Consider the following 22,465-nt stretch of genomic DNA (forward strand, 5'->3'; position numbering starts at 1 on the left):
TTTATTGTACATAGTGTTTAGTGTAATAATGACCAATTATCACGAAAATCACCCATGGTCCAAAATATCCAACCCTTTATGTTCCTGTAGTCATGAAAAGTGCATTTTCTTAAATTGTACTAGCTAACATTTTTCTGTTTAGATTCCAAATTCTGTCTTCTTTTTTGTACTTATTGGAATTGCCTACACATCAGAGAAAATATATTTTGGAGCTAAATTACAAAACACTGATTACAGCAAAAATAGCTGAGAATAAAATAAATTTGGGAAAGAAAATCTCATAAATCTACTTTAATACTCTGTGCCAAAATCTTTAGATGATTATACTCTATTATACTGAAATATCCTTTGCTACACGGTGAAGGACTAAAAAATGGAAGGAAAAATGTCTAGGATTAATCTTCTGGAAGACTATAATTTTGTTAATTTAGTGATTTAAATGTTGCATGAGTCAGGGTTATGTGTAGTTCCATTTGAATATTGTTAGGTTTAAATTATTTGTCTAAACTGAGAAATCCTTTTTTTTTTTTTTTTTTTAAATGCTCCAATACTGCTCTGCATAGTTTGGTATCCCACCTGAGCTAAAGGTACAGGTGCTGGTCAAAAATATAGAATATCATGAAAAAGTTGCTTTATTTTAGTAATTTCATTCAAAAAGTGAAAGTTGTATATTATACTCATTCATTACACACAGACTGATGTATTCCAAGTGTTTATTTATTTTCATTTGATTATTATAACTGACAACTAATGAAAACCCCAAATTCAGTATCTCAGAAAATTAGAATATTACTTAAGACCAATACAAACTTTTTCATGATATTCTCATTTTATTTATGACTAGCACCTGTATATTGTTAGTTAACAACCCCCATCTTGAACTAAAAGTTGAACAGAGCAGGAAAACACAAGGATACAGTGCAGAAAGTCAGCTTCATGGTACTGTCAAAGTCTGCCTATTATAAATGTCACTGTAAAGGTCGCCATAACCAACTTATTTGCACTGGATAAAAAATATAATTCCTTGTATAATATTGACATTCGCCCTGCGAAGGCTTGGCGCCCCCTCCAGGGTGTGCTCCCACCTTGCGCCCGGTGATTCCAGGCAGGCTCAGGCCCCACCGCGATCCGGAACTAGTTAAGTGGCTAAAGACAGTGAATGAATGAATGAGACCGTAAGCCGTTATGTGCACAAGAGCCGCTGTTCTGCTGCGAAAACCTGTTATGGGACAGTAAAGTAACATCTCGGCTTCTTCCTTCAACCATTAAAAATGTTACACAATTGAGCCAAAGTTTCAAAAAATAAAATCTGCAAACATAAAGTAGATTAATGAAAATAAAAAGTGACAAAATGTAAACAAATGAATCAAATAAATGCAACGACTAATAAAGTAGCCATGTGTGTTTTAAATGGTTTTTCTCTCTTTTGCCTTTGTAACATGTACATTTTCCTTTTGTCACTCCATACAAATAGCTGTTATGTTTATTATGCACTGTTGCGTATGTTGCCATAGACAATATAGGATACTATATACATTCTGTTAGGAGCAATTGTTTTACTGCCTACCTAGTGCACTACGGAGAGAGCAGTGGCTGATTTGGGATAAAGCCCTGACTTCGACGTGTTCGCTTTGTAGTTTGCTGCTCCCTCTGCCGGAGGTGGCCGAGGTTGTGTGTTAGAGGGCGGAGTCTGAGCCGCAGTGATCTGGAGCAGAGCCGCTGTGACTGGAGGTAAAACAGAAGAGTGAAATCCTCCACACTCAGCGGGCCTGAGGCCGAAAGAAACGGCGAGGCTGCAGTGGACCATCGAGAACTTAAGGAATCTGTACGTGTGTGACCTATCGCAGGGTCAAACTGAGAGATTTATACCGGTAGATGACTGTTTCCTCAACTTTAACGCACGGTCTGTGTTTTGTTTCAAATAATAGTAGCCTCGGGAGGGTGGCCCACAACCGTAAACAGTGAAGTGAACGTCGCCGCGGATCAGGTGAGTTTCTGAAGGGCCGCCGAGTTGCCAGGAGATTGTTATTTCATTATTCACCCGCTTTTCTTCGAACGTGCTATTCCACCTTAAATAGTTCAGCGGTTACGTTATTGTTCCAGAGGCTCCCGAATGGAATGCTGGTCCATTTAAGGTGGACATAGACAAATCAAATACAATCCCACTACAGCCTCCTCAGTGAGGTATGTTTTAGCTCGCTGTTAGCGGAGTTAGCCGAATATCTACAGGTGTTGAATGGTGGTGGCTGTCAGTATATCCGCTATATTTTTTTATTCAGAAACACGTTGATACCTTAATATGGATTTAACAGTGTATTCGTACTTGTGTAGCGTTATTTCCCCCTCTTCAGGGAATGTTGTGGAGTCAGTCTAATGGCTAGTTTGGCTATTGTCGCTAATTGATTAGTAGTGTTAAGTTCTATGAGTTAGCTTAGCTGGCTAATTGGTTTAGCTAGATTTAGTTATAAATTGAAAATATTCTTAAAACATCAGAAGTCCTGTACCCTACACTTTTGACTTATTCACAAAGAAGCTTGAAACATCCCTTATAACTTCAGCGTGAATGAGTGGGGCCAAACTGTTGTAGGCTGAATAGGCAGGTGCATGACATCATAGAAACAATGTAACCAGAAGAAAAGTACGTTTTAAAACTTGTTAGCCTTGTTTACATGTATTAATATCGTATTTTACAGATTATGTACCTGCTTCTGTGCAGACTGTTATTGGAATGAGGTACAATCCACTACTGTTAGTTAAATACAGATCATTTACCTATATCAGTGTTAAAATATAGTAGCCAAAACAACCAGCTTAATTCATATAATGAGATGTTAGAAAATGGTAATCTTAAAATTTATTGTGCTGTTGTAAGTGGGCCCCAGGTGAAAAATCTAATACAAGGAAAATAAAGTGCATGAGTGTTGTAATCTGAAAGTGCTGGCCACTTACTCCGCTCTGGGTTGTGGGAGGAGTAGGTGAGGAACATTGTTTCTGTTTTACCGGTTTGTCAGGTCTGTGTGAGCTAAGATGACAATCACATCCGCCTTGAAGCTGCTCATATTACACTACTGCTCTGTCCCTTATTTTTCCTTGTGTGTCATTCGTTATACAAACCAGCAAATAATGGTCATCAGTGCAGGTGTAGGCCTGGTCAGGGGACTAAACTGTTACTAAACCACTTGAAATTTAAGATATGTACAGGAGGACATCAAGGTCATGGCTCATGATAATAACACTTCTCTGGGTTAGCTGGAACTGATGTAGAAACAGTTCTGCTCTTTTGTCCTGCTGAAGTCACAGTGTTGTAAACAAACAAATGTTTATACTATAATCTATTCAAATGAGCCTATGAAAGACAGGTGTTGAGGTTACATTATGTCTTAGATATTTGCCTTTTGCACCTAGAGAGTTTTGGTAACAAGGGGTGGGTCAGCACGTGCAAGTTACCTACCCACTTAGACATGAACTTGGACTTGTAGACTTGTATGTGTGAAATTAAGTAGAAGGCTGCATAAGCACTGAGAGAATGGTGAAATTAAAACGTAGAAATACTGCTTCAATCCCTAAGCAGGACATTTGCAAAATAGTTTAAAAATGTTTCAAAATCTAGCTGCTGAAATAAAAGCACAGGGCTGTCAGAATAATCATGTTTTCTAATGAGGGTCGCATGAATGCAAGGACTCTCATTATGTAAGTTCTTAGTTTGTGCTCAGCTGTGATTTCACTGAAACTAGTATGTGTAATAGAACAAATCCAGACAAGCTGAAGCTACAGCATTCAGTATATTTAATATATATCTGTAAACGCATTTGAGAATATTTTATGGGTAAAAGTTTATAATAATTCCTGAACAGTCATTTTATGAGAGACAAAATATATGTGGCATCATGTCTCAAAAAAGCTCATTTATCGTCGTAATCAGTTAATAAGGGAATGAGCAAATAAAAACATGTATTTGCAGTTTGTGTTTGTTCTTTTTAGTTCTCACCAGTTATAGTGCATCTTATCTAATAACTCTCAATTTGCACTATTCTATGACATTCACACAGCAACATACACTTAATCTGAGTTTTTTTTCCGTTAGAGAAGACAGGAAAGGGGTGAGCCTGGGGACTGACGTCCTGTGAACCACACCCTGTAGCAGTTCTTAGTTTTGTTTATCTGAGATGGGAATGTAGAGAGAGGAAGACGAGCGGATAAACGATGGTTTCTCACTTCCAGATTAACGTGGGGTCTGAGCAGTTGACAGTGAGTGTGAACGGAGTCATCACTAAGAATAGCGTCTCATACTGGCCTGTGAGAAATGAAGGAAGTTGCCTACTTCCACACATCCACATCCTCTCCCCATGCCTTTTGTTTAGGCAGTCTCAAATTTGTTAGCCAAATGTGATCCTAGTACTGTGATAAAACTTCATGTCCAGTCTTAGTCAGCCGTCATTTAACTTTGTGTACTTTTAGAGGAACTCCTTTTTTTTTTTTTTTTTTTTTTTTTTTTTTTTTTTTTTTTTGTTAAAGACTACTTAGACCTGAAGCCTCATACTGTTAAATTTCTTTTTTGTGTTGTAATGGTGTGTAGGAAACACATTTTTGAGGAAACCAATGTTTTAACGCTTCGTTAAAAATGTTGTTGAATATTAATAGCTTTTAATAGCTTTATTGTTAATCACAAGTTGTGACTGAGATCATTGGACATGTTTATTAAAAGTATTTACAAGCATTTACCCTGAGATGTAATGTAAAATGCATTTAAAAAATGAGCCAACACTTTATTCACAAATTTACGTCAGTGTTTGGCCAGTGTAATATGTACATATTACATAATACACATTTACTTCTGGAGAACTGGAAATATTGTGAAAATTTCTTCATTATTTCGTATCTAAAAATTAAATTGTGACAGAATACTAAAGGAAGGTGTTGCAGATTTGTGGTACCTAAAATACATCTGGATTAATTTCGTCCTTTGGATTTTTTAAACCAGTAATGCCACCAATGATAAATATGATTTCTGCAGTGCTGTCAAATATTGAATTCACTTTGTGTGAACCAGTCTTGAAAAACTAGATCTGGAATAATCCACTTAGAGTGCTCCTCATGTCAAGACAGGTTGTGATCTTGTCTTCACCCCAGTTCACTTTTACTATTTCAGTGCAACACTATGTCAAGAATGCAGTGACGTAAGGGTTAAGGGGATATAGTAAACACTGTAGCTTAATTCAGGTTTCCCAAACTTTTAAAGTGTCACAGTCCTTTGTATTCAGTTACAGACCCTGATGCTGCATCATTTTAATTTGTATAACAATATTCATGTATCAGATGCAAGATTCCACAGCAGAAAATGCATCATGAAGAACATTAAACTGTTTTCAGTGTAATGCTGGGCAGCTAAATACTAATAATTGTAATTTGCATTAATGGTTAAGCTGCAAAAATGCATCAGCTTACAGTTTAACACAAAGCATTAAATATGGGAGTGGCTCAGTTTCACCCACTTTCACTTTTAGAGCTCCATGTCACTGCTTGTTGCCCTTGCAACAAGTAAAGGACAATAGGACTTTTGAAGTCTTACAGTTTATTCGTTTATTTTGCCTTTGCCCTTTGTGTCTTTTTTTTAATTATTGAGATATTGTGCATGCAGAATGTAGTGCTGAAGGCTGCTTCAAAATGTTGACCTAGTCTGAGCCAAATTCTTGATAGAGGTAGTTAAACAAGGTGGTGTAACATGATGATGAGGGTAGTGTTGTCTTTAGCTTAATGCAAGGTCACCTCTCCTGACTTGTCCAACAAGAATCCCAATGGCACTTGCTTTTTCAGTCTAATCACTAAAATCATCATATAGCCTACACATGCATATGTGCAGTATTTTGTTTTGGGCTTGTACATGTGTAATTACATGTTAAGTCTTTTTATAAAACTTGTCTCATGGTTTTCTTGCTTAGAGAGTTAACTTTAAGCTTTATTTGATCTAACACTTTACCAGGCTATATCACCATGGCAACCTGTGCTACATTCCAAACATGCTCAAGCACAAGTTAGGTTTGGGATTTGGGGTCATAAACCAATCTTGGCCCAGACTGACCCAAGTGTCATCTCTGGTGATATACATCTGCTTATTGGAGTAGCAAGTGCTTAACTGATTGCAATAAAGCACTTGTTACTCCAATAAGCAGTTGTATGTCTCCAGAGATGACAGCAAAGCTTTTTGCCATTGTAAATATTTTATACTTAATATTTACAGAATATGATTTAATTTTCATTTATAGTAAAGAGCTCTACCTATCATGGTTAACATAAACATCACTTCTGCCATCATAAGTTCAGTGAAATTTCTTTTTAGTTGGGATCCCTGTCTAATTTAAAACATTCTTTTTTTGACAGGCCTCTGGATTATTTCTGGAAAGAACCCTTTTATTGACTGTTAGGCTCAAATGCAAATATGTTCTGTTGTTTACGTCCATGTTTACCCGTGGTTTAGGAGTTTCTGTGCATGCATGGATTCACTGAGAACATTGCAAATATATTGCTACTCTGAGTCAGTGTATTGATTGAGTCAGATTTATTAGCTAATAATGTAAATAGCTGTATAAAACCAAATTTGTAGTATTGAACTTGTAAGTACCTGTAAATGTATGTTCATAGTTCTACTCTCATACTAAGGAACAGAGTAATCAGTCCTCCCTGCTTGGACTGTGCTTAATCTTTCACTCCTACATGAACTCCCTAAGTTGCACCTTCAGAACTAAACTATCTCTGCTACTTAAACCGGTTTTTATCTACCAACAAGAATTCTATACCAGTAAAGATGAATAATATGAGTATTAGATAACGAATATTTAAACAGGTTTTTGCCATACATACCTGCAATTTCAATGAATACGTCATGTTTTATTGAGAATTTTAAATGAATCGTTTTGATCATCAAAAGAGAAAATAGAATATTTTAATGGGTGCTCCTACTGTATAGGTCTGTATGGGTTAAACAGTAATGGTACACTATTGTACAATATTGTACCAAACTATAGGAGTATCATTTTTTTCCCATACCTTCTTTTACCTTAAGAAGGTAAGCCCAGAGTTTTTTTCTTTCCATTTTCTTTTTAAAATCCATCTAATTCAGGTCTCCCATTGAGATTTTTCTAAATGGCTTCAGAGGCCAAGCTTATTCTTAAGTAGAAGACCTCCCACTCTGTCATTGTCCCATAAGCTGAGGTTCACAGAGGCCCATTCTGCCTGGCTGCCTTCTCCAGGCCTTTTACCCCCTCTGGTTTGTCCCCACTACTGAATGAGGATGTGAATCCTGCTCTGGAGCCATAATGGAGCCACATGCTTGATGATGACTAAATGTTTAGTTAATAATGTGAATAACTGCAAAAATATTTGTCTGTTGAGCTGAGCAGCTGATTCACTAGAGGCAGAAAAAAATGTGAAATAGGGCAAAAATAGCTAATTTTCTTGCTGAATTACAAGCCCCCCTGTACTCTTTCAAACAACCATACTCCTTTGATAGACATTGTGTGCCATATAGGTTAAACTTTGACAAGCAAGGTTGTAATTTTAGTCAATTACACCTTGAATTTTTCATGTCAGGTTTTCATGCGTGTAGACATCATGTGTTTGCTAGGTTTTGTGATTCCTTTATTGAAAAGGGTTTTTTTTTTCCTTTCTACTTCTCTCTCACCCCTCCCTTCCTGATTTCCTCTGGCTTCACTGACTAAATTCACAGCTACTTCGTTATAATTGGCCAGCTGAGCTAATCATAAGCCACTAATATAACATTGAATCTGCAGTGCTCCTCATGTAATGTCATCATATGATTTATGGTGTTCGTTGGTACAGGTTGCATTTTTTGGATTGGTCTTCTCTAGTCTTCCTTCCTGGAACAGAGTTCATCCCAACCAATTTCCTGGTGCAACAGGTGTTTTCATCAGCTGCTGTTTGTTGTGGGGTGAGGGCTGGATGGGGCTGAGCTCCATGCTGCAGAAGAACAATAGGTGCTTCTGTTGAAATTTCACTGACCTCCAGCCCCCTGTTCTTGTCTGAAACTAGGCAGTCCGTTGGGAGAGGGGGCAGAGACTGAGAGACCAAAGGAGGAGGGAGAGTTTCAGTCAGCAACTTATAGCCCCTCCTCTGGAATTCCTGTCCTTATTATCATCATTTCTCTCCCCTTGTACAATGTTTATTTTATCCTTGTTCTGCTAGGGACACATAACACACTCTTTTTGCTCATTTATGGTCTGGTGTATATATATACACATACTATGTCTACAGCTATTTGGCATTGCCCATTCACACTAAAATCATGATAAATATTTTGTCTGCTCAACTCATTGAATGTGACACACTACTTGATGTGAAATTATCATTAAGTGTACAAGAAAAAAGCAATTTGTTTCTAAGGTGTAGGGAAAGGTTGGAAAATTGTCATGTGAAAGAATTGACGTATACAGGTATGAAAGAACAGCGTAAAATATGGGTCTCTTAATGGAATTTAACTTATTTTCTTTCTTCTTCTATTTTCCTTTGGTCTGTCAAGTAGCTGAGAGCGAAAGAGAGAGCAGTGTGGGGCCCTTGTTTGTCCCGGTAGGATGAAGAGATTCCGCCGACATGGGCATGACTCTCAGAGGGACAAACTCAAGCAAGAGCTCTACCAGTTTAATAAGGTGATTAATATACATGTTACTGCAGCTAATGGGTTATTTTTGCATTCTTTTTTTTTTGCAAACACTACTATGAACTCTTGTTAAGCAAAAATGTGCTACTGACAAAACACTGACATCAACAGATTAATTACTATTTCTACTTTCTTGTTTACTATTGGTTAGAATAAACACAGCTTTTAACCTTCTTCATTTCTACTTCCATCTCTCCTTTATCCAGACTGTAGAGCATGGCTTCCCCCATCAACCAAGTGCTCTGGGATTCAGCCCCAGCCTGGAGCTTTTGGCCATTGGTACCAGATCTGGAGCCATTAAACTGTATCCTCTGGAAAAATGTTAATATGCAGTGTTGTACTTTGCTGAGCCGACATCAGGCCTTCAGTTGGATTTTACTCTCTGACATGTCAAGATTAATCTGTGAGGTTAATTTTTTTGCAAGATGCGTTAACTTCCTGCACATGTTTGACACACCCATGACCAATGTGTTCTACAGGGGTGTGTGTCTGCATACTTTACCTGCTTTCCCACGGAATTGCCTAATCTCTGCCTGAAATTGCTGCGTAGCCAGTTTTAGTCATTTACAATACGTGAATAATACTCTTTTGAGTATAATTAGCAAGTGAATTTTTTTAACCAGGTTAGCAGTAATGTGCCCGATTGTTAACCTCTTGTCATTAAATTTAATTTGAGCTGACTCTAGATCAGGACTCTAGACAGCTGTATGGGCTTGAGTCAGTCTGCAGTTGCATGTTGCCCTGGTTCATAGCTTGAGTTGTACCCTCTGTAAAATCACCTGTGATTTGTGAAATTGCAACCTAAGGAAATAACAGGCAAACTTTGATTAAATTGGAACCGGCAAACTTTTTTAAAGATAAAGATTTTAGTTACATACCTCACGTGTTATGCATATGTAATGGTCATGTGTATGATGTGCTTATTTGTTAGTATAAAAGCTTGTTTGCTGCATTTAACTTTCTGTCAGCTATGGAGCTCCTGGAGTAGAGTTTATGGGACTGCATGATGAGAATGCTGCAGTTACACAGGTGCACTTTCTCCCACACCAGGTATGTTTATGAACTACATGAACTTATTTGTTTATATAGTCATGTGTCACTTGATAGTCACTTGACTATCTATTTTACTTAATATTTTAATGACCTTAAATATATTTGTAGGTTGAGCTGGTGACATTATTAGATGACAATAGTCTGCACATGTGGACACTTCGAGCCCATAAAGGTGTGTCAGAGCTGCTGGAGATAGGACGTTTTACACTCACAGGTCCTCCAGGGTGAGTCAGATGTGTGTGACAAGATATGGTCAGACGGAGAAAGTTTGTAATGCTTTGTTATTGCAGGTATTTTACAGTTGTATCCATGAAGACTCATTAAGCCAATGTTTAAGCACATTTTCTCTTCCACACCTACTCAGATACTGACTCACATGCACCTAGACATTGCTGATGCTTTGTCATGATATATTAAGACATACTGTGGAAAAAAAGATCCAAGATCTCACCCATGATGTTTTTAGTCAGACATAATGACTCATAATTTTCCTTGTGTTTTGCCCCAAGGCAAAATGAATCCAAGTAAGCAGTATTTTTATGTGGCTGGATAAATCAAGCCAAATGTTTGAAACCTGACCAGTCATACTGGTGTGTGTATATATATCGGCTAATGTATAAGGACATTGTACATTATATAATTAAGGATATGTTACATTGCTCTCTCAGTAGCTTCCTAATATTTACCCCATGTGATTTCTATGGTAGTGCCATTCCTAGTGTGACACGAGTGACTGCAGTCCTGGCCCACTCATCAGGTGAACTGCTTCTACTGGGCACTGAAGGTGGACATGTGTTTGTAGTAGAAGTGCCTGGCTTCAGGGAGCTGGAAGAGAACAATATCAGCGTGGAGGATGTCCAGAGCAGGTGAGGTAAAACTTCTGTTGCAGTGGAACCTACTACCAGTGCCTCTGGCCACCACATTTGGTGCTGGTAGGACACAAAATTAATTGCGGGACTATTTTCCGTGAACATTTATCTGTTACAGTCATTACTTTGTGTGACCCTGTAGTCGTCACCCCTTGCTGAGCTGGTCCGCTTGGCCTAACAGACGTTATCCTTTTGGCATCCATTTGCTCATATATCTCTATGAAATAAGATGTAATATAAAACAATATATTAAATAAACTGGGGATATATTGAAAGGCTGCCACCTCAGTAGGTACCAAATGGTGTAGTCTAGATCAGATGATGGGCAGACTAAATAAATAGGGGCACCTCCACCATTACCACAACTGCAGCATGCCTTTTTAAACATGCGTATTAATAATTACATCCATGCATTGTTAATTTTGAGCAAAGTTTTTTGCCTAAGTGGCTCATTGGTATTTAATGTTTGAGTACATTGCGCTACAGCCAGTTCTGCAGTTCTTGTGCCAAAAAGAGTTTTGCTTCTTTAAGAAAAAAAAAAGGTTTAACATTTAATATTCTTCATTAAAACTACTTTTAGGATAAGAGAACATACTCCATATAAGCAGTACATGTTTGATGCTTAATTAAAAGCACAATGTACTTTTGCTATTTTCTGGACAAATAAAGTCTTCTTTGTTTGCTCATCCTGATATGGTGAGGTATTCTCTGTATGGTTTGGGTAGATACAGATATGGCTGAGATGCTTTAAATAGTTCACCTGCAATAGCCTTATGCAGCCATCGACAGCATGCTTTTGTTTCAGAATTCTCCTATGTTTACTAAATATTTCAATGTGTTTCTCAGGGTTCCGGAGGAATATGTGGGCCGCAGGAACCTGGAGTGTGTAGAGGCTTTGCAGGAGAATCCTCTCAACCCCAGGCAGGTCTTAATAGGTTATAGTCGAGGCCTGATGGTTCTTTGGGACCTGGATCGGCGACGCGCCATTCAGCACTTTCTTGGCACACAGGTATTGCATTTGAAGGGTGCCATGTAGTCTTACTCTGTTGTCCAGTTCACTAAACATATATTAAGGAAAAAATGTGATATTTATAGAGTCTTAATTTCAGAGATACTATCAGAGTTTAATTCCAGATATTATAGTATTATATTAATATATTCCACATTCTTACTGTGGTGTAGTGGGATTATGACTGTGCCTTCACAGAACACAAGTGGGTTCATTGCATGCATACCTACATACATACATACCTGTATAAATGCATATGTACATATACACAGACAGAAAATGAAGAAATATCTTAATTGTGCACAATGATGCAGTGCTGTGGTGTACATTATACAGGGCATAAAGCTTCAGGTACAGCAAGGGAAGAACATTTTTCTTAGACCTGCCATGATGCATCAATCCGCTGTTGAAAATTTGTAAGATGTGACAGTCCATCTTTTGAAAATCTAGCCACTTCTCTATATTTTGAAATACATCTTTAGACCTATCCACATGTGCTATAACGTCTTACTGAAATTCTTTAAATATATTTTATCATTTTGTTTTTTTTTGCAGACACTAGATAGTGTATGGTGGATGGAGGATGGGGGAAATATTCTTAGTTCTCATAGTGATGGCAGCTATTGCCACTGGTCCGTGACTGGACAAGATCCCCAGATGGAACCAGAAAAACAGGAGACCCCATATGGTAAAATACCTTTCTTACAAACCCTATTTCCAGAAAAGTTTTTGTAAAATGGAATAAAAACAAGAATCTGTAGTTTCAGAGTTTTTGAACATTGATTGAATTAGCAAAAGCACAAAGTAGAGAATTCCAATGTTTTCACTGAAACGTTTTATTATTTTAATTTTAATAAAAGTATTTTTATATATTTTGTAAATATAAACACATTATTTTTTAGCCTGCAACACAATCCAAAAAGGTGATACAGAGGTATGTTTACCACTGTGTTACATCAACTTTCCTCCTAATTACTGTGTTTAATCATTTTGGAGCTAAGGATTATTTTGCAGCTGGAAATTTTTGTGCATTCTGACATGATAAAAGAATTCAGATACTGAACAATTTGTGGTTGCCATTGCCTGGCAAGTCAAGCACACAGACTTTCTACAAAGCTGTGTTAGCTTTTATATTTACCTGGTTATAGTGTAATGCTTCAGGAAAGTGTTACATCAATTCTCTTTAAAGGTTTTACTCTTTCCAGAGTGTGTTGAAGGCATCGGATGAAAACACTGGAAATCATTTTGTACTTTGCTTAATTTAATAAAGCTCAGGAGAATAAAAAACAATACAGATTTCCTTTTCTGAAAACAGGACTTACATATTAGACAAAAATAACTCTTTAAAATAAGACATTGGCTCTAAATGTTCTTTGCTCTTTGAATATATGGTTAATCTATGTTAATCTGGTTGCCTTAAGCAATGCATTTTGATTTCTTTGCTGTTTTTTTTTTTCTCTGCCTATGTTTGTTACAGTATTGTCCTCCTAAAATTACCATTTACTGTGTACAGGCTCCTTCCCATGCAAGGCCATTACCAAAATTCTCCAAATATCAACAAGACAAGGGTGAGCCTGTTCGTTTGAATAAGAGAGTATATGTGTGTCTGTTTTCTAATCTCTGTGGACCTGGCACAGGTGTGTTTGCCTGCAATGACATTAACCAGAATGTTCCAGTGTGACTCACTGTAGTTGGTTAAATTTTAACCCCTACTGGGAGGCTCATATTTTCCGCTCGCACTTGAAATCATCCACTGATTCACTATTATCACTATTCTTTAGCTTACTTTATAAAAACTGTCTTTTTTTTGTTTTGTTTTTTTTCTTCCCCTCCCCCCTTGTGTGTGCTCCCCCCCAACCCCTTATTTTTCCACAAAACAGATCCACTAGTTTATATGCTTATATTTGCTATAATGAATTTGTAGCTTGCAGACGTTTTACTCAACTTTCCTTTGTTATTGTTGGTATCATTTAGTTTTTGTTTTGTTCTTGTTGTCCTCAGTCCCCCATTCCTCATCTTCAGTGGTGGCATGCCAAGGGCCAGCTATGGAGACAGACACTGCATCTCGGTCATACACAGCAAAACCCATATAGCGCTGGACTTCACCTCACGCATTATAGATTTCTTTGTCATCAGAGATGGAGAGCGTCATAGAGGTAGAGTCTCATCTCTAATACCTGTATGAAGAAGTCACTGTTCACCCCGGGTGACTGTCTTATATAGCATTCTTTGTTTTTTGAGTTGCTTTTTAACTGGTATACAGTATCATGAAACTTGGGTAGGCATCATGCCTGACCTGATCCAGAGATTAGGGATTAGTATCATTAAAGAGCTCTTGACCCAATCAGAGACATTTTTCCGAAATACTCCGGCCTTTTTGGTCCGTGTGTTTTCAGAAGAGATGCTTCATAGAAATTAAGAACATAGATTTTGATTAATTCAATAATCATTAACACTTTTTTTACTGTAATAAATAGTATATTGTTCTACACATGTTACGCAGAAGCCATTTAATCCTACCTTATTTCTCTAGTCATGGATATTAGCTGCTGTAAAAATGTGTTAACCATAGCTGCATTTATGAAGCTGAACAGCAATCAGGGATCCAAACATAGTTGCAAGTGCTTTGAGCCTGTACACATTACTGCCAGCCACAGTTCTGTATATAGCTGAAGTGATTAGACTGAGTAATTTTTACTGATATCAGATCTCCTTGCTATGCTTTCAGGGGACCCCAGTGCTCTGGTAGTGTTGGTTGAAGAGGAACTTGTAGTGGTGGATCTGCAGAGTGAGGGATGGCCTGTGATCCAGACACCATACCTAGTGCCACTACATTGCTCTGCAATCACCTGCTCTCACCATGTCTCCTCCATCCCACTCAAACTTTGGGAGAGAATCCAGGTTGCGGGCAAACAGCAGAATATACACTACTCGAGAAAGGTGTGCATTCAGTGTTGTAGACCCTAATACTTACAAAGATACAGTAAAAAGATCACATTACTACTACTACTACTGTATATAAAATATTAATGGTGCACAATACCAGATATATATTTTATGATTGCCATCTCATCTTTGTAGCCTTGGCCAATAAATGGTGGACAGAACCTTGCCCCAGATCCTCCTCAGAGAGACTTGTTGCTGACTGGGTAAGTGGCCTGTTCACATTTAGGACCATTAAACATCATGTTTCGGTGCAGATACGTTTTTGTTTTTGTTGGACCTAGTGCGCCACACCTTTGCATAATGTCATCATGTTTTTTTTAGTAAATTTAAATATACCTAAGCGCAAAACGAATCTGTTATGTCTGTGATGTCGTTTTATTCTGCACAACTAACTTTGTACTTTCCTGAAAAAGAATTGATCAAGAAAGAAAATTCAATGAGTTATTGTATTCCCTGATGTTGCTGTGAATTTACTTAACATTGTGCAATATCTTTGGTATGAGGAACAGATGCACCTGTCTAACCTGTTGTGTGTTAAGTATATTGAAAAAATCTTTTTTTGTAGTCATGAAGATGGAACAATTCGTTTCTGGGATGCCTCCGGGGTCTGTCTTTACCCTATATACAAGCTGAGCACATCAATGGTTTTCCAAACGGACGCTGACCCCAATGATAACATGAACCAAGGCACTGAGGGCGAGTGGCCACCTTTTCGCAAGGTCACAATTAATTTTCTGTCTGGTTTGTTATGTTAGTAAAATAAAGTAAGACCTGCTGTATGTGACAAAAGATGGGTTATTTATTATTATTGCTTTTATTGAAGTGTGGCTTAAAATTAGTCAGAAATAACATAGATTCATTGTTTTACTGTTGTTATTTTAGGTTGGTTGCTTTGATCCATACAGTGATGACCCCCGACTTGGCATCCAGAAAATTCATCTGTGTAAATATAGCGGTTACTTGACTGTGGCAGGGACTGCAGGGCAAGTAAGTTCTCATGCAGTCTTGTGTTGCAATAAACATGTTGATAATTTAGTGTAATAAAATAGTATACCTGCTGCACAACAGAACCAGTAGCCTCTTTTACTTCCTTAACTCTGCACGTCCCAACTCTGCACCTTTTGGACTTAATTGCCTTTCCATCTGCTTCTGCTAAATAAAATCATGTTTCTCAGATTCTCGTGCTGGAGATAAATGATGAGGAAGCTGAGCAGACAGTGGAGGCTACAGTAGTGGACCTTCTGCAGGGGCAGGAAGGTTTCCGTTGGAAAGGCCATGCACGTTTGGACCTTAGAGAGGAGCCAGTCACATTTCCTCCAGGTTTCCAGCCCTTTGCTCTCGTGCAGTGCCAGCCTCCTGCGGTTGTCACAGCAATTGCTTTGCAATCGGAATGGAAATTGGTGGCGTTTGGGACCAGTCATGGTTTTGGCGTTTATGACTACCAACAGAAGAACAATGTTCTAGTCAAGTAAGGGGCATATTCTTGCTGAAGATAAAGAATGAACATGGCTTTTTTTGTTTTCTTTTTACATTCACTGTAAATGTTGTTGCCTTCTCATAGGAGTACTCTCCTTTTTATGCTGTTAATATTTTGCATTCTGTCTGAGGTAGTTCTGATTATTCATGAATTTTTTATTTTTTATTATTTTTTTTAAATAATAAATTTAGAATGTAAATATATTAACTCAACTCTTCCCTAACTCTGTACCCCAATTCCTTGTCATTATTTTCACTTTGGGCATTATTCTCACTTTGGAAATTTCTAGATGCACTCTAAACCCCAATGACCAGGTAGCCCTAGAGGGACCACTATCTAGAGTAAAGTCTATCAAGAAGTCGCTGCGCCAGTCCTTTCGCCGAATTCGCCGCAGCCGGGTTTCCATGCGCAAACATCACCCCAACAATGCAGCAAAGGTAGTTTTCTCTTTTACATTCAGTGGCTTAAGCTGTTGGATTATATCTGTGGTTATATTTATAGACCTACGTGGTTTATTTATTTGATTATGTTTGCTTGGTTTCGTTTTCTATTACAAAAAAAAAATGCTGTATATGTGCCCTAGATGATATTGGCTTCAGGTACACTGTCTGTGTTCAGCCATACTTAATTGAAAGTGTGTGGGGGTGTGTTTGTATTTTGATGTAGCTGCAGGAGCTAAATGCAAGGTTAGAGGCAGAGGCTCTGCATGAAATGGAGTTGGCACCAGTCCAGAGGAAGATTGAAGCACGCTCTGCTGATGACTCCTTCACTGGCCTCGTCAGGACTCTCTACTTTGCTGATACATTCCTTACTGACAGTAAATGATAGGATTTAATCATATTCAATACAAAATATATTGGAAACTTGTTTTCTTTGCTGAATTTGAATTTTCTACTTATATCTTTTTGCTTTGCTGAACATAGTATCATTACCTTGCTAAACATCAAAGCGTTCTGTATTTGAAAATAATGATATCTTTAACAGGCTCTCAAAATGCACCTTCCCTGTGGGCGGGGACCAATGGTGGTGCTGTTTATGCCTACATGCTGCGCCTCCCTCCTGTAGAACGGAGAATGGATGATCAAGTGACAGCTCATGCAGGTACAAAACTCCCATACAATAATGTACACAAGAACATTTCATGCATTCTTATTATGTTTGGATTTTTGAACTATTTATGGATATTTAAGCAGTTACATTTCCTGTTTATTTTCAGTGTCTGCACATTTGTCTCTTTCCAATTTCCTCTTCACCTCTCTTTATCACACTTCCTTTCCTTCTCTCATTCTCTGTTTTTCTCTCTATTACCCACTCAGCTAAAGAGATCCAGTTGATGCATCGTGCTCCTGTTGTTGGATTAGTGATTTTGGATGGGAGGGGAGCTCCATTGCCTGAGCCGCTGGAGGTGGCACATGATCTTGCCCGCAGCCCTGACATGCAGGGTTCTCACCAACTGCTTGTCATTTCAGAGGAGCAGCTTAAGGTCTGAAAGAGCATGATTCCGTTTACAGTAAAATAATTTGTCACACTTTGCCCAAAATTAACAAATAATCCTATTAGGTTTCTTTTGTATTCTTGGTTTCAGTCATATGTTACACAGCAATTAACCCAGTCCTAGTTAGTAAACATGAAATTAATTCACAAACACATGGATCCAAAATATTATTCACATTTTCTTTGTAGAATGTCTTATTTAAAAGTACTTTAGAATTTTGTTGGCAGTTTCAAAAGTGAGAACCCTCAAGCTCACCCTGTAACTAGGTCGGTAGACATAAAGCACTGAAATAGAATACCCCTTCCTGCTGGTGGTTTTCACAAGCATTATCTGTACTGGGCTGAGCCTTGTTTTACAAAGGACATATATAACCAAGAATAACGCTGATGTTGCAAGGGTTGCAATGTTTCCAGTTTTACAATTAGTTATATGTGGTTATATGCCTTATTGTATTTTAAACTGTTGTTATTCTAGGATTTTCTTCCCCAATATGACTATACTTATATATTTCTGTGTTCACAGCTCTTCAATTTGCCAAAAGTGAGCAGCAAGGCAAAGCTTAAACTGACTGCAATTGATGGTTCTCGTGTGCGTCGGGTTGGCGTTGCATGGTTTGGTAGCAGTCGAGTAGATGACTATGGTGAAAGTAGTTTGGTGGTGTTGACCAATCAAGGAGAGCTACATGTCATCTCCTTGCCATCAATCAAAATGCAAGTGCACTACCCTTGCATTCGAAGAGAGGACGTCAGTGGAATTGCATCTTGTGTCTTTACCAAGCATGGACAGGGTACAGCACATACATATGTTTTTATTTATATATATATATATATATATATATATATATATATATATATATATATATATATATATATATATATATATATATATAAAATTTAATTCATATGAATTATTCACACAAGGTTAAAGCAAAACCTTTTTGGCTTGTATTACAGGACTATACCTAATCTCTCCGTCTGAGTTTGAGCGTTTTTCTCTTTCTGCTCGGTGTGTTGTGGAGCCACGCTGCTTAGTTGAGGCTCCATCTCAAACGAGACCCACATCACACACAAGCCAGTCTCACAGGGACCAGCCTGATGGAGCATCCACAGACCACAGGTGCTTTGCTTATCAGCAGATGCTTTCAGCCTTATTTGATGTTGGAGCAGCTATTACTAACGTATATTTTAAGGTTTTGTTTTTCAGTAATGTATAAAAAAGTCCTCTCTTTCATTGTGTTTTTCTGTTTGTTTATATTTTTTGCAGGAATTGTAGTAGGAACAGTGACAACTATGGTGAGATTTGTGTTGCAAGTGTCTTTCACATTGCACATTTCACAGAAAACATTGCATCAGATACTTAACCATGCATGTTGTCAGCTTCATTGACCACTTAATTCCAATTGTTGAAAGATGTGCATGTGTCATTCTTAATGCTTTATAACATTTAGACATTTATTGATCATAAATGTTCAATATCAAGAGTGTAGTTTTGCTTGTTTTGCCCCATCAGACACTGCTGGAATAAATAATATTTATTTATTTATTTATTTATTTATAATCCCTCTGACAGGTTTTTCTTCAAATTGTTAATATATTATTTAATGTGGAGCATCAGTTTTGACTTATCAAATTTACATCAGAGATTACCATCTGAATTGGGGCTATTAACAGTACAATATAAAAACAGTAGTTACTTAAAACCAGATGGGCAGTCACTACATATTTTGCTTGTTTGACATGCACTAAGTTTCAGGCATTGTTCTCTTACCACAAGGCATAACCATAACTAAAGAAGCTTGTTTGTTGCTTTAGTTTTCTTTCAAACGCTGACAAGCTTTTGCTGAATTTACCCAAATGCTTGTATGTTCCAGAAAACTCTGCTAGACAAGTAATGGAGCATGCTTTGCTGAACGATGAGAGTGAGTACCTCAGTGAGAAGTAGTCCATTAGCATATAGCAGTTAGAAAATCAAAGGGTGGCCATTGAGAGATTGGATGTTAGAAGTGAAATATGAAGGTTAGAGCAGCTTCAGGATGTTTTTCTGTGTTGCCTGCTGTGTGTTTTAATGTGACATGCAATAATTAGCATATGCTTCATGCTCACTTGTACATGTCTGCAGAATCATGACTTCATGACTGTATGTGCATGATCAATAACAAATCCATATGTCTGACAATAATTCTTTCAAATGAACATTTTATACAAATGAAGTTTTAATGATATCATTAGCTCTTTTCTCTTGAAGTTATCATACCTTTTAAAGTGTAGTGACAGTAGTTAATGTTAATGGTAAAAGAGCATTTAACGTAATGTAAAGTAGTCTTACAGTTTGTGTTCTCTTTGTAGCGGTGCTTCAGGAGATACAAAAGTCACTAGAAGGAGATCAGTGAGTAATTTGGATTTCATCTCATAGTACTTGCATTCATACGTGGCATTGCCCTAACATCATATTTTGACATTGGTTTTGTTTGTGTGGTTTAAGGGTGTTTTTGGAAAACAGCCTGAAGACAAAGTCATCCCCAGGCAAAGTGCTGAGTAATGGAGGTAAACTTTTGCTTGTGTTTGAAAGAGAATAGCCCAATTTAGCCTTCCTTTGGTAAATTGTATTATCAAATACCATGATCATTGAAAGCAGTGCTGATAATTCAAATGATAATGCGTTTTAATTAATATAAGAAGTATTCACTCACTTTTCCAAATAATTGTATTCCATTCACTTTCATGGCCACAGGTGTATAAAACTAAGCACCTAGGCATGCAGACTGCTTCTACATACATTTTTGAAATAAATGGGTCACTCTCAGGAGCTCAGTGAATTCTAGCGTGGTACTGTGATAAGATGCCTTCTGTCCAGTTGTGAACTGTCCTTCCTACTAAATATTCCACAGTCAGTGGTATTATAACCAAATTGAAGCGATTGGGAACAACAGCAACTCGGCCACGTAAAATGATGTTGAGGCGCGTAGTGTGCTGCTGACCTCCAAATTTCATGTGGCCTTCAGATTAGCTCAAGTACAGTGCATAGAGAGCTTAATGGAATGGGTTTCCATTGCCGAGCAGCTGTATCTAAGCTAAGTGTTATATGAAAATCATCATAGGCAGTGGTGTAAAGCATGCCACCACTGGATCCTAAAGCAGTGGAGAAGTGTGCCCTGGAGTGACAAATCACACTTATATGTCTGCAAATCTTTTTGTCGCGAGTCTGGGTCTTGTGGTTGCCAAGAGAAACAGTACTTGTCTGGCTTACACTGTGCCAAATGTAAAACTTGTTGGAGTTGGGTTTATGGCATGGGGTTGTTTTTCAGGAGTTGGGCTTGGCTCCATAGTTTCAGTGAATGGAACTCTTAATGCTTAAGGGTCTGGACCTCAACCTGATAGAACACCTTTGAGAGTAATTAAAGCACAGACTGTGAGCCAGGCCTTGGAAATTATGTAGTATTAACATTATCAAGATACATTTTACAATTAGATGTTTATAACACTCACTTATCCTGTTTTGTAACTAAATTGGAGTCATAATAATATACCATCCTTTAAAGGAATGTAATATATAATTTATATTTTCCTCTGATTACAGACTGAGCCTTGTAACTTGTGCCTGAAACATCCGCTCCGGCCTTGCTGAAGATACCTGAACACTACTGCTAGTATCACTACTGAATCATGTGAAGCCCTGGAGAGAGGAATGCGTGCTACACCAGGGGGTGAGAGTCAGAGGGACCACCGCCTGTGCCTGCCAAGACCGACCACTGTATCTACACTGACCATGACAACCACAGCCATCTCACCAGCTTCCACCTTTCAATGTGTCCCCTGCCCTCCTGTGGGGCTGCAGCTACACCATCCAAGAGCTTGACACTGAAGAGCAGAAGCATGGTGGCGGGGCATTTATTATTTGGTTTTTATGTATTTCTGTTAATTTAAAATTTTTTCACGTGATTTTTTTTTTCTTTTATATGTGATTGAAGACCTCAAAATTTACATGAACGTATTACCTTGCAAGGGAAAAGATAGCGAAAGTCATTGCACAGGATTTAAGAAATAATGTGTAGGTAGTCTTAGGACTAAAGTGCTGAAGCTACAGAAATGAACCACATGTATATTGAATACTTTGCTAAGTACTCTAACTAGTAATTAATTTTCATCCGTCCAGGCAAAAAAAAGAAAAGAGAACAGTGTGTAGTTTTATTGTTGTAGGTACTTTTTCACTACTGTGTAGCACATATGCTGTAATTTTTTAGGGGTACAACTTTCTAAGGGGCTTGGTTTTTAAACTTTTTTTTAATGCAAGCATTTTTTATGCCAGTTATGCATACTGTAATTTAGGAATGTAATTTTAAAATATTGTAGTCAAATGTTTAATATATATGTATATGAAAATCTGTACCTGTTAATGGTGGATTGTATTTTCTGATTTAAGGAAATATTTTGGTACTGTCTCTTAAAATGCTCTCAGCATTTTTTGGGTCTAGAATATATTTTTGTAGTTAATTGATCATGTACAAGAACACTATCATTTGTAATTTGACACTACCATTAAGTCTGCTGAGTAAATTTTTAAACTTTTCACCACAACATGTTTGTTGGTTTATTGGGTGATTTATTTTAATGAAACACTAGATTTGTTATTACAATTACAGCTTGTAATGGTTTAATATGCCCTAAACCGTTTGGCCACTAATTATTTTTATCAACATTAAAATCAATAGTAGTAGTAGCACTACCATATTAGTAATTAGTAGGCTAATAACTGTGTTTTTTTTAATTTTTTATATAAAGGTATTCATAAAAATAGTTGTCAATATTGGCCTTACTGTAAACTGAGATGAGAAAAAAAACTACTGCTACTTCTAACATTAAAAACAAACTAATTCCTTCAAAAATTGATTCAGAGACGTGTCAACGGCCGTGTCTCAAATCGCTTCTCGCTCCCTGTATTTGACGCT

At 37.5% G+C, this 22,465-nt stretch overlaps 1 protein-coding gene across 3 annotated transcripts; it reads left to right on the forward strand.

Moving 5' to 3' along the window:
- Nucleotides 1-1,713: 1,713 nt before the first annotated feature.
- On the forward strand, nt 1,714-22,429 carry llgl2 (LLGL scribble cell polarity complex component 2). Of its 3 annotated transcripts, none has more exons than XM_066664777.1 (27): nt 1,714-1,825; nt 1,929-1,987; nt 8,534-8,660; nt 8,878-8,975; nt 9,640-9,721; nt 9,833-9,948; nt 10,432-10,590; nt 11,440-11,602; nt 12,158-12,290; nt 13,116-13,170; nt 13,604-13,758; nt 14,331-14,542; nt 14,684-14,751; nt 15,114-15,267; nt 15,431-15,535; nt 15,724-16,016; nt 16,315-16,462; nt 16,692-16,842; nt 17,010-17,126; nt 17,342-17,508; nt 18,043-18,307; nt 18,474-18,636; nt 18,784-18,812; nt 19,391-19,438; nt 19,866-19,905; nt 20,002-20,063; nt 21,097-22,428. In XM_066664777.1, the coding sequence occupies exons 3-27, from the start codon at nt 8,586-8,588 to the stop codon at nt 21,099-21,101; spliced, it is 3,063 nt and encodes a 1,020-aa protein (XP_066520874.1). In that variant the 5' UTR covers nt 1,714-1,825; nt 1,929-1,987; nt 8,534-8,585; the 3' UTR covers nt 21,102-22,428. The 3 variants fall into 3 exon arrangements, with proteins under 3 accessions (XP_066520874.1, XP_066520872.1, XP_066520875.1); XM_066664775.1 differs by having other exon boundaries at nt 8,537-8,660; XM_066664778.1 differs by lacking the exon at nt 19,391-19,438 and having other exon boundaries at nt 8,537-8,660; nt 21,097-22,429.
- The last annotated feature ends 36 nt before the right edge of the window (nt 22,430-22,465 follow it).

Source organism: Hoplias malabaricus, chromosome 3, assembly GCF_029633855.1.
Source record: "Hoplias malabaricus isolate fHopMal1 chromosome 3, fHopMal1.hap1, whole genome shotgun sequence".
Classification (NCBI taxonomy): domain Eukaryota; kingdom Metazoa; phylum Chordata; class Actinopteri; order Characiformes; family Erythrinidae; genus Hoplias; species Hoplias malabaricus.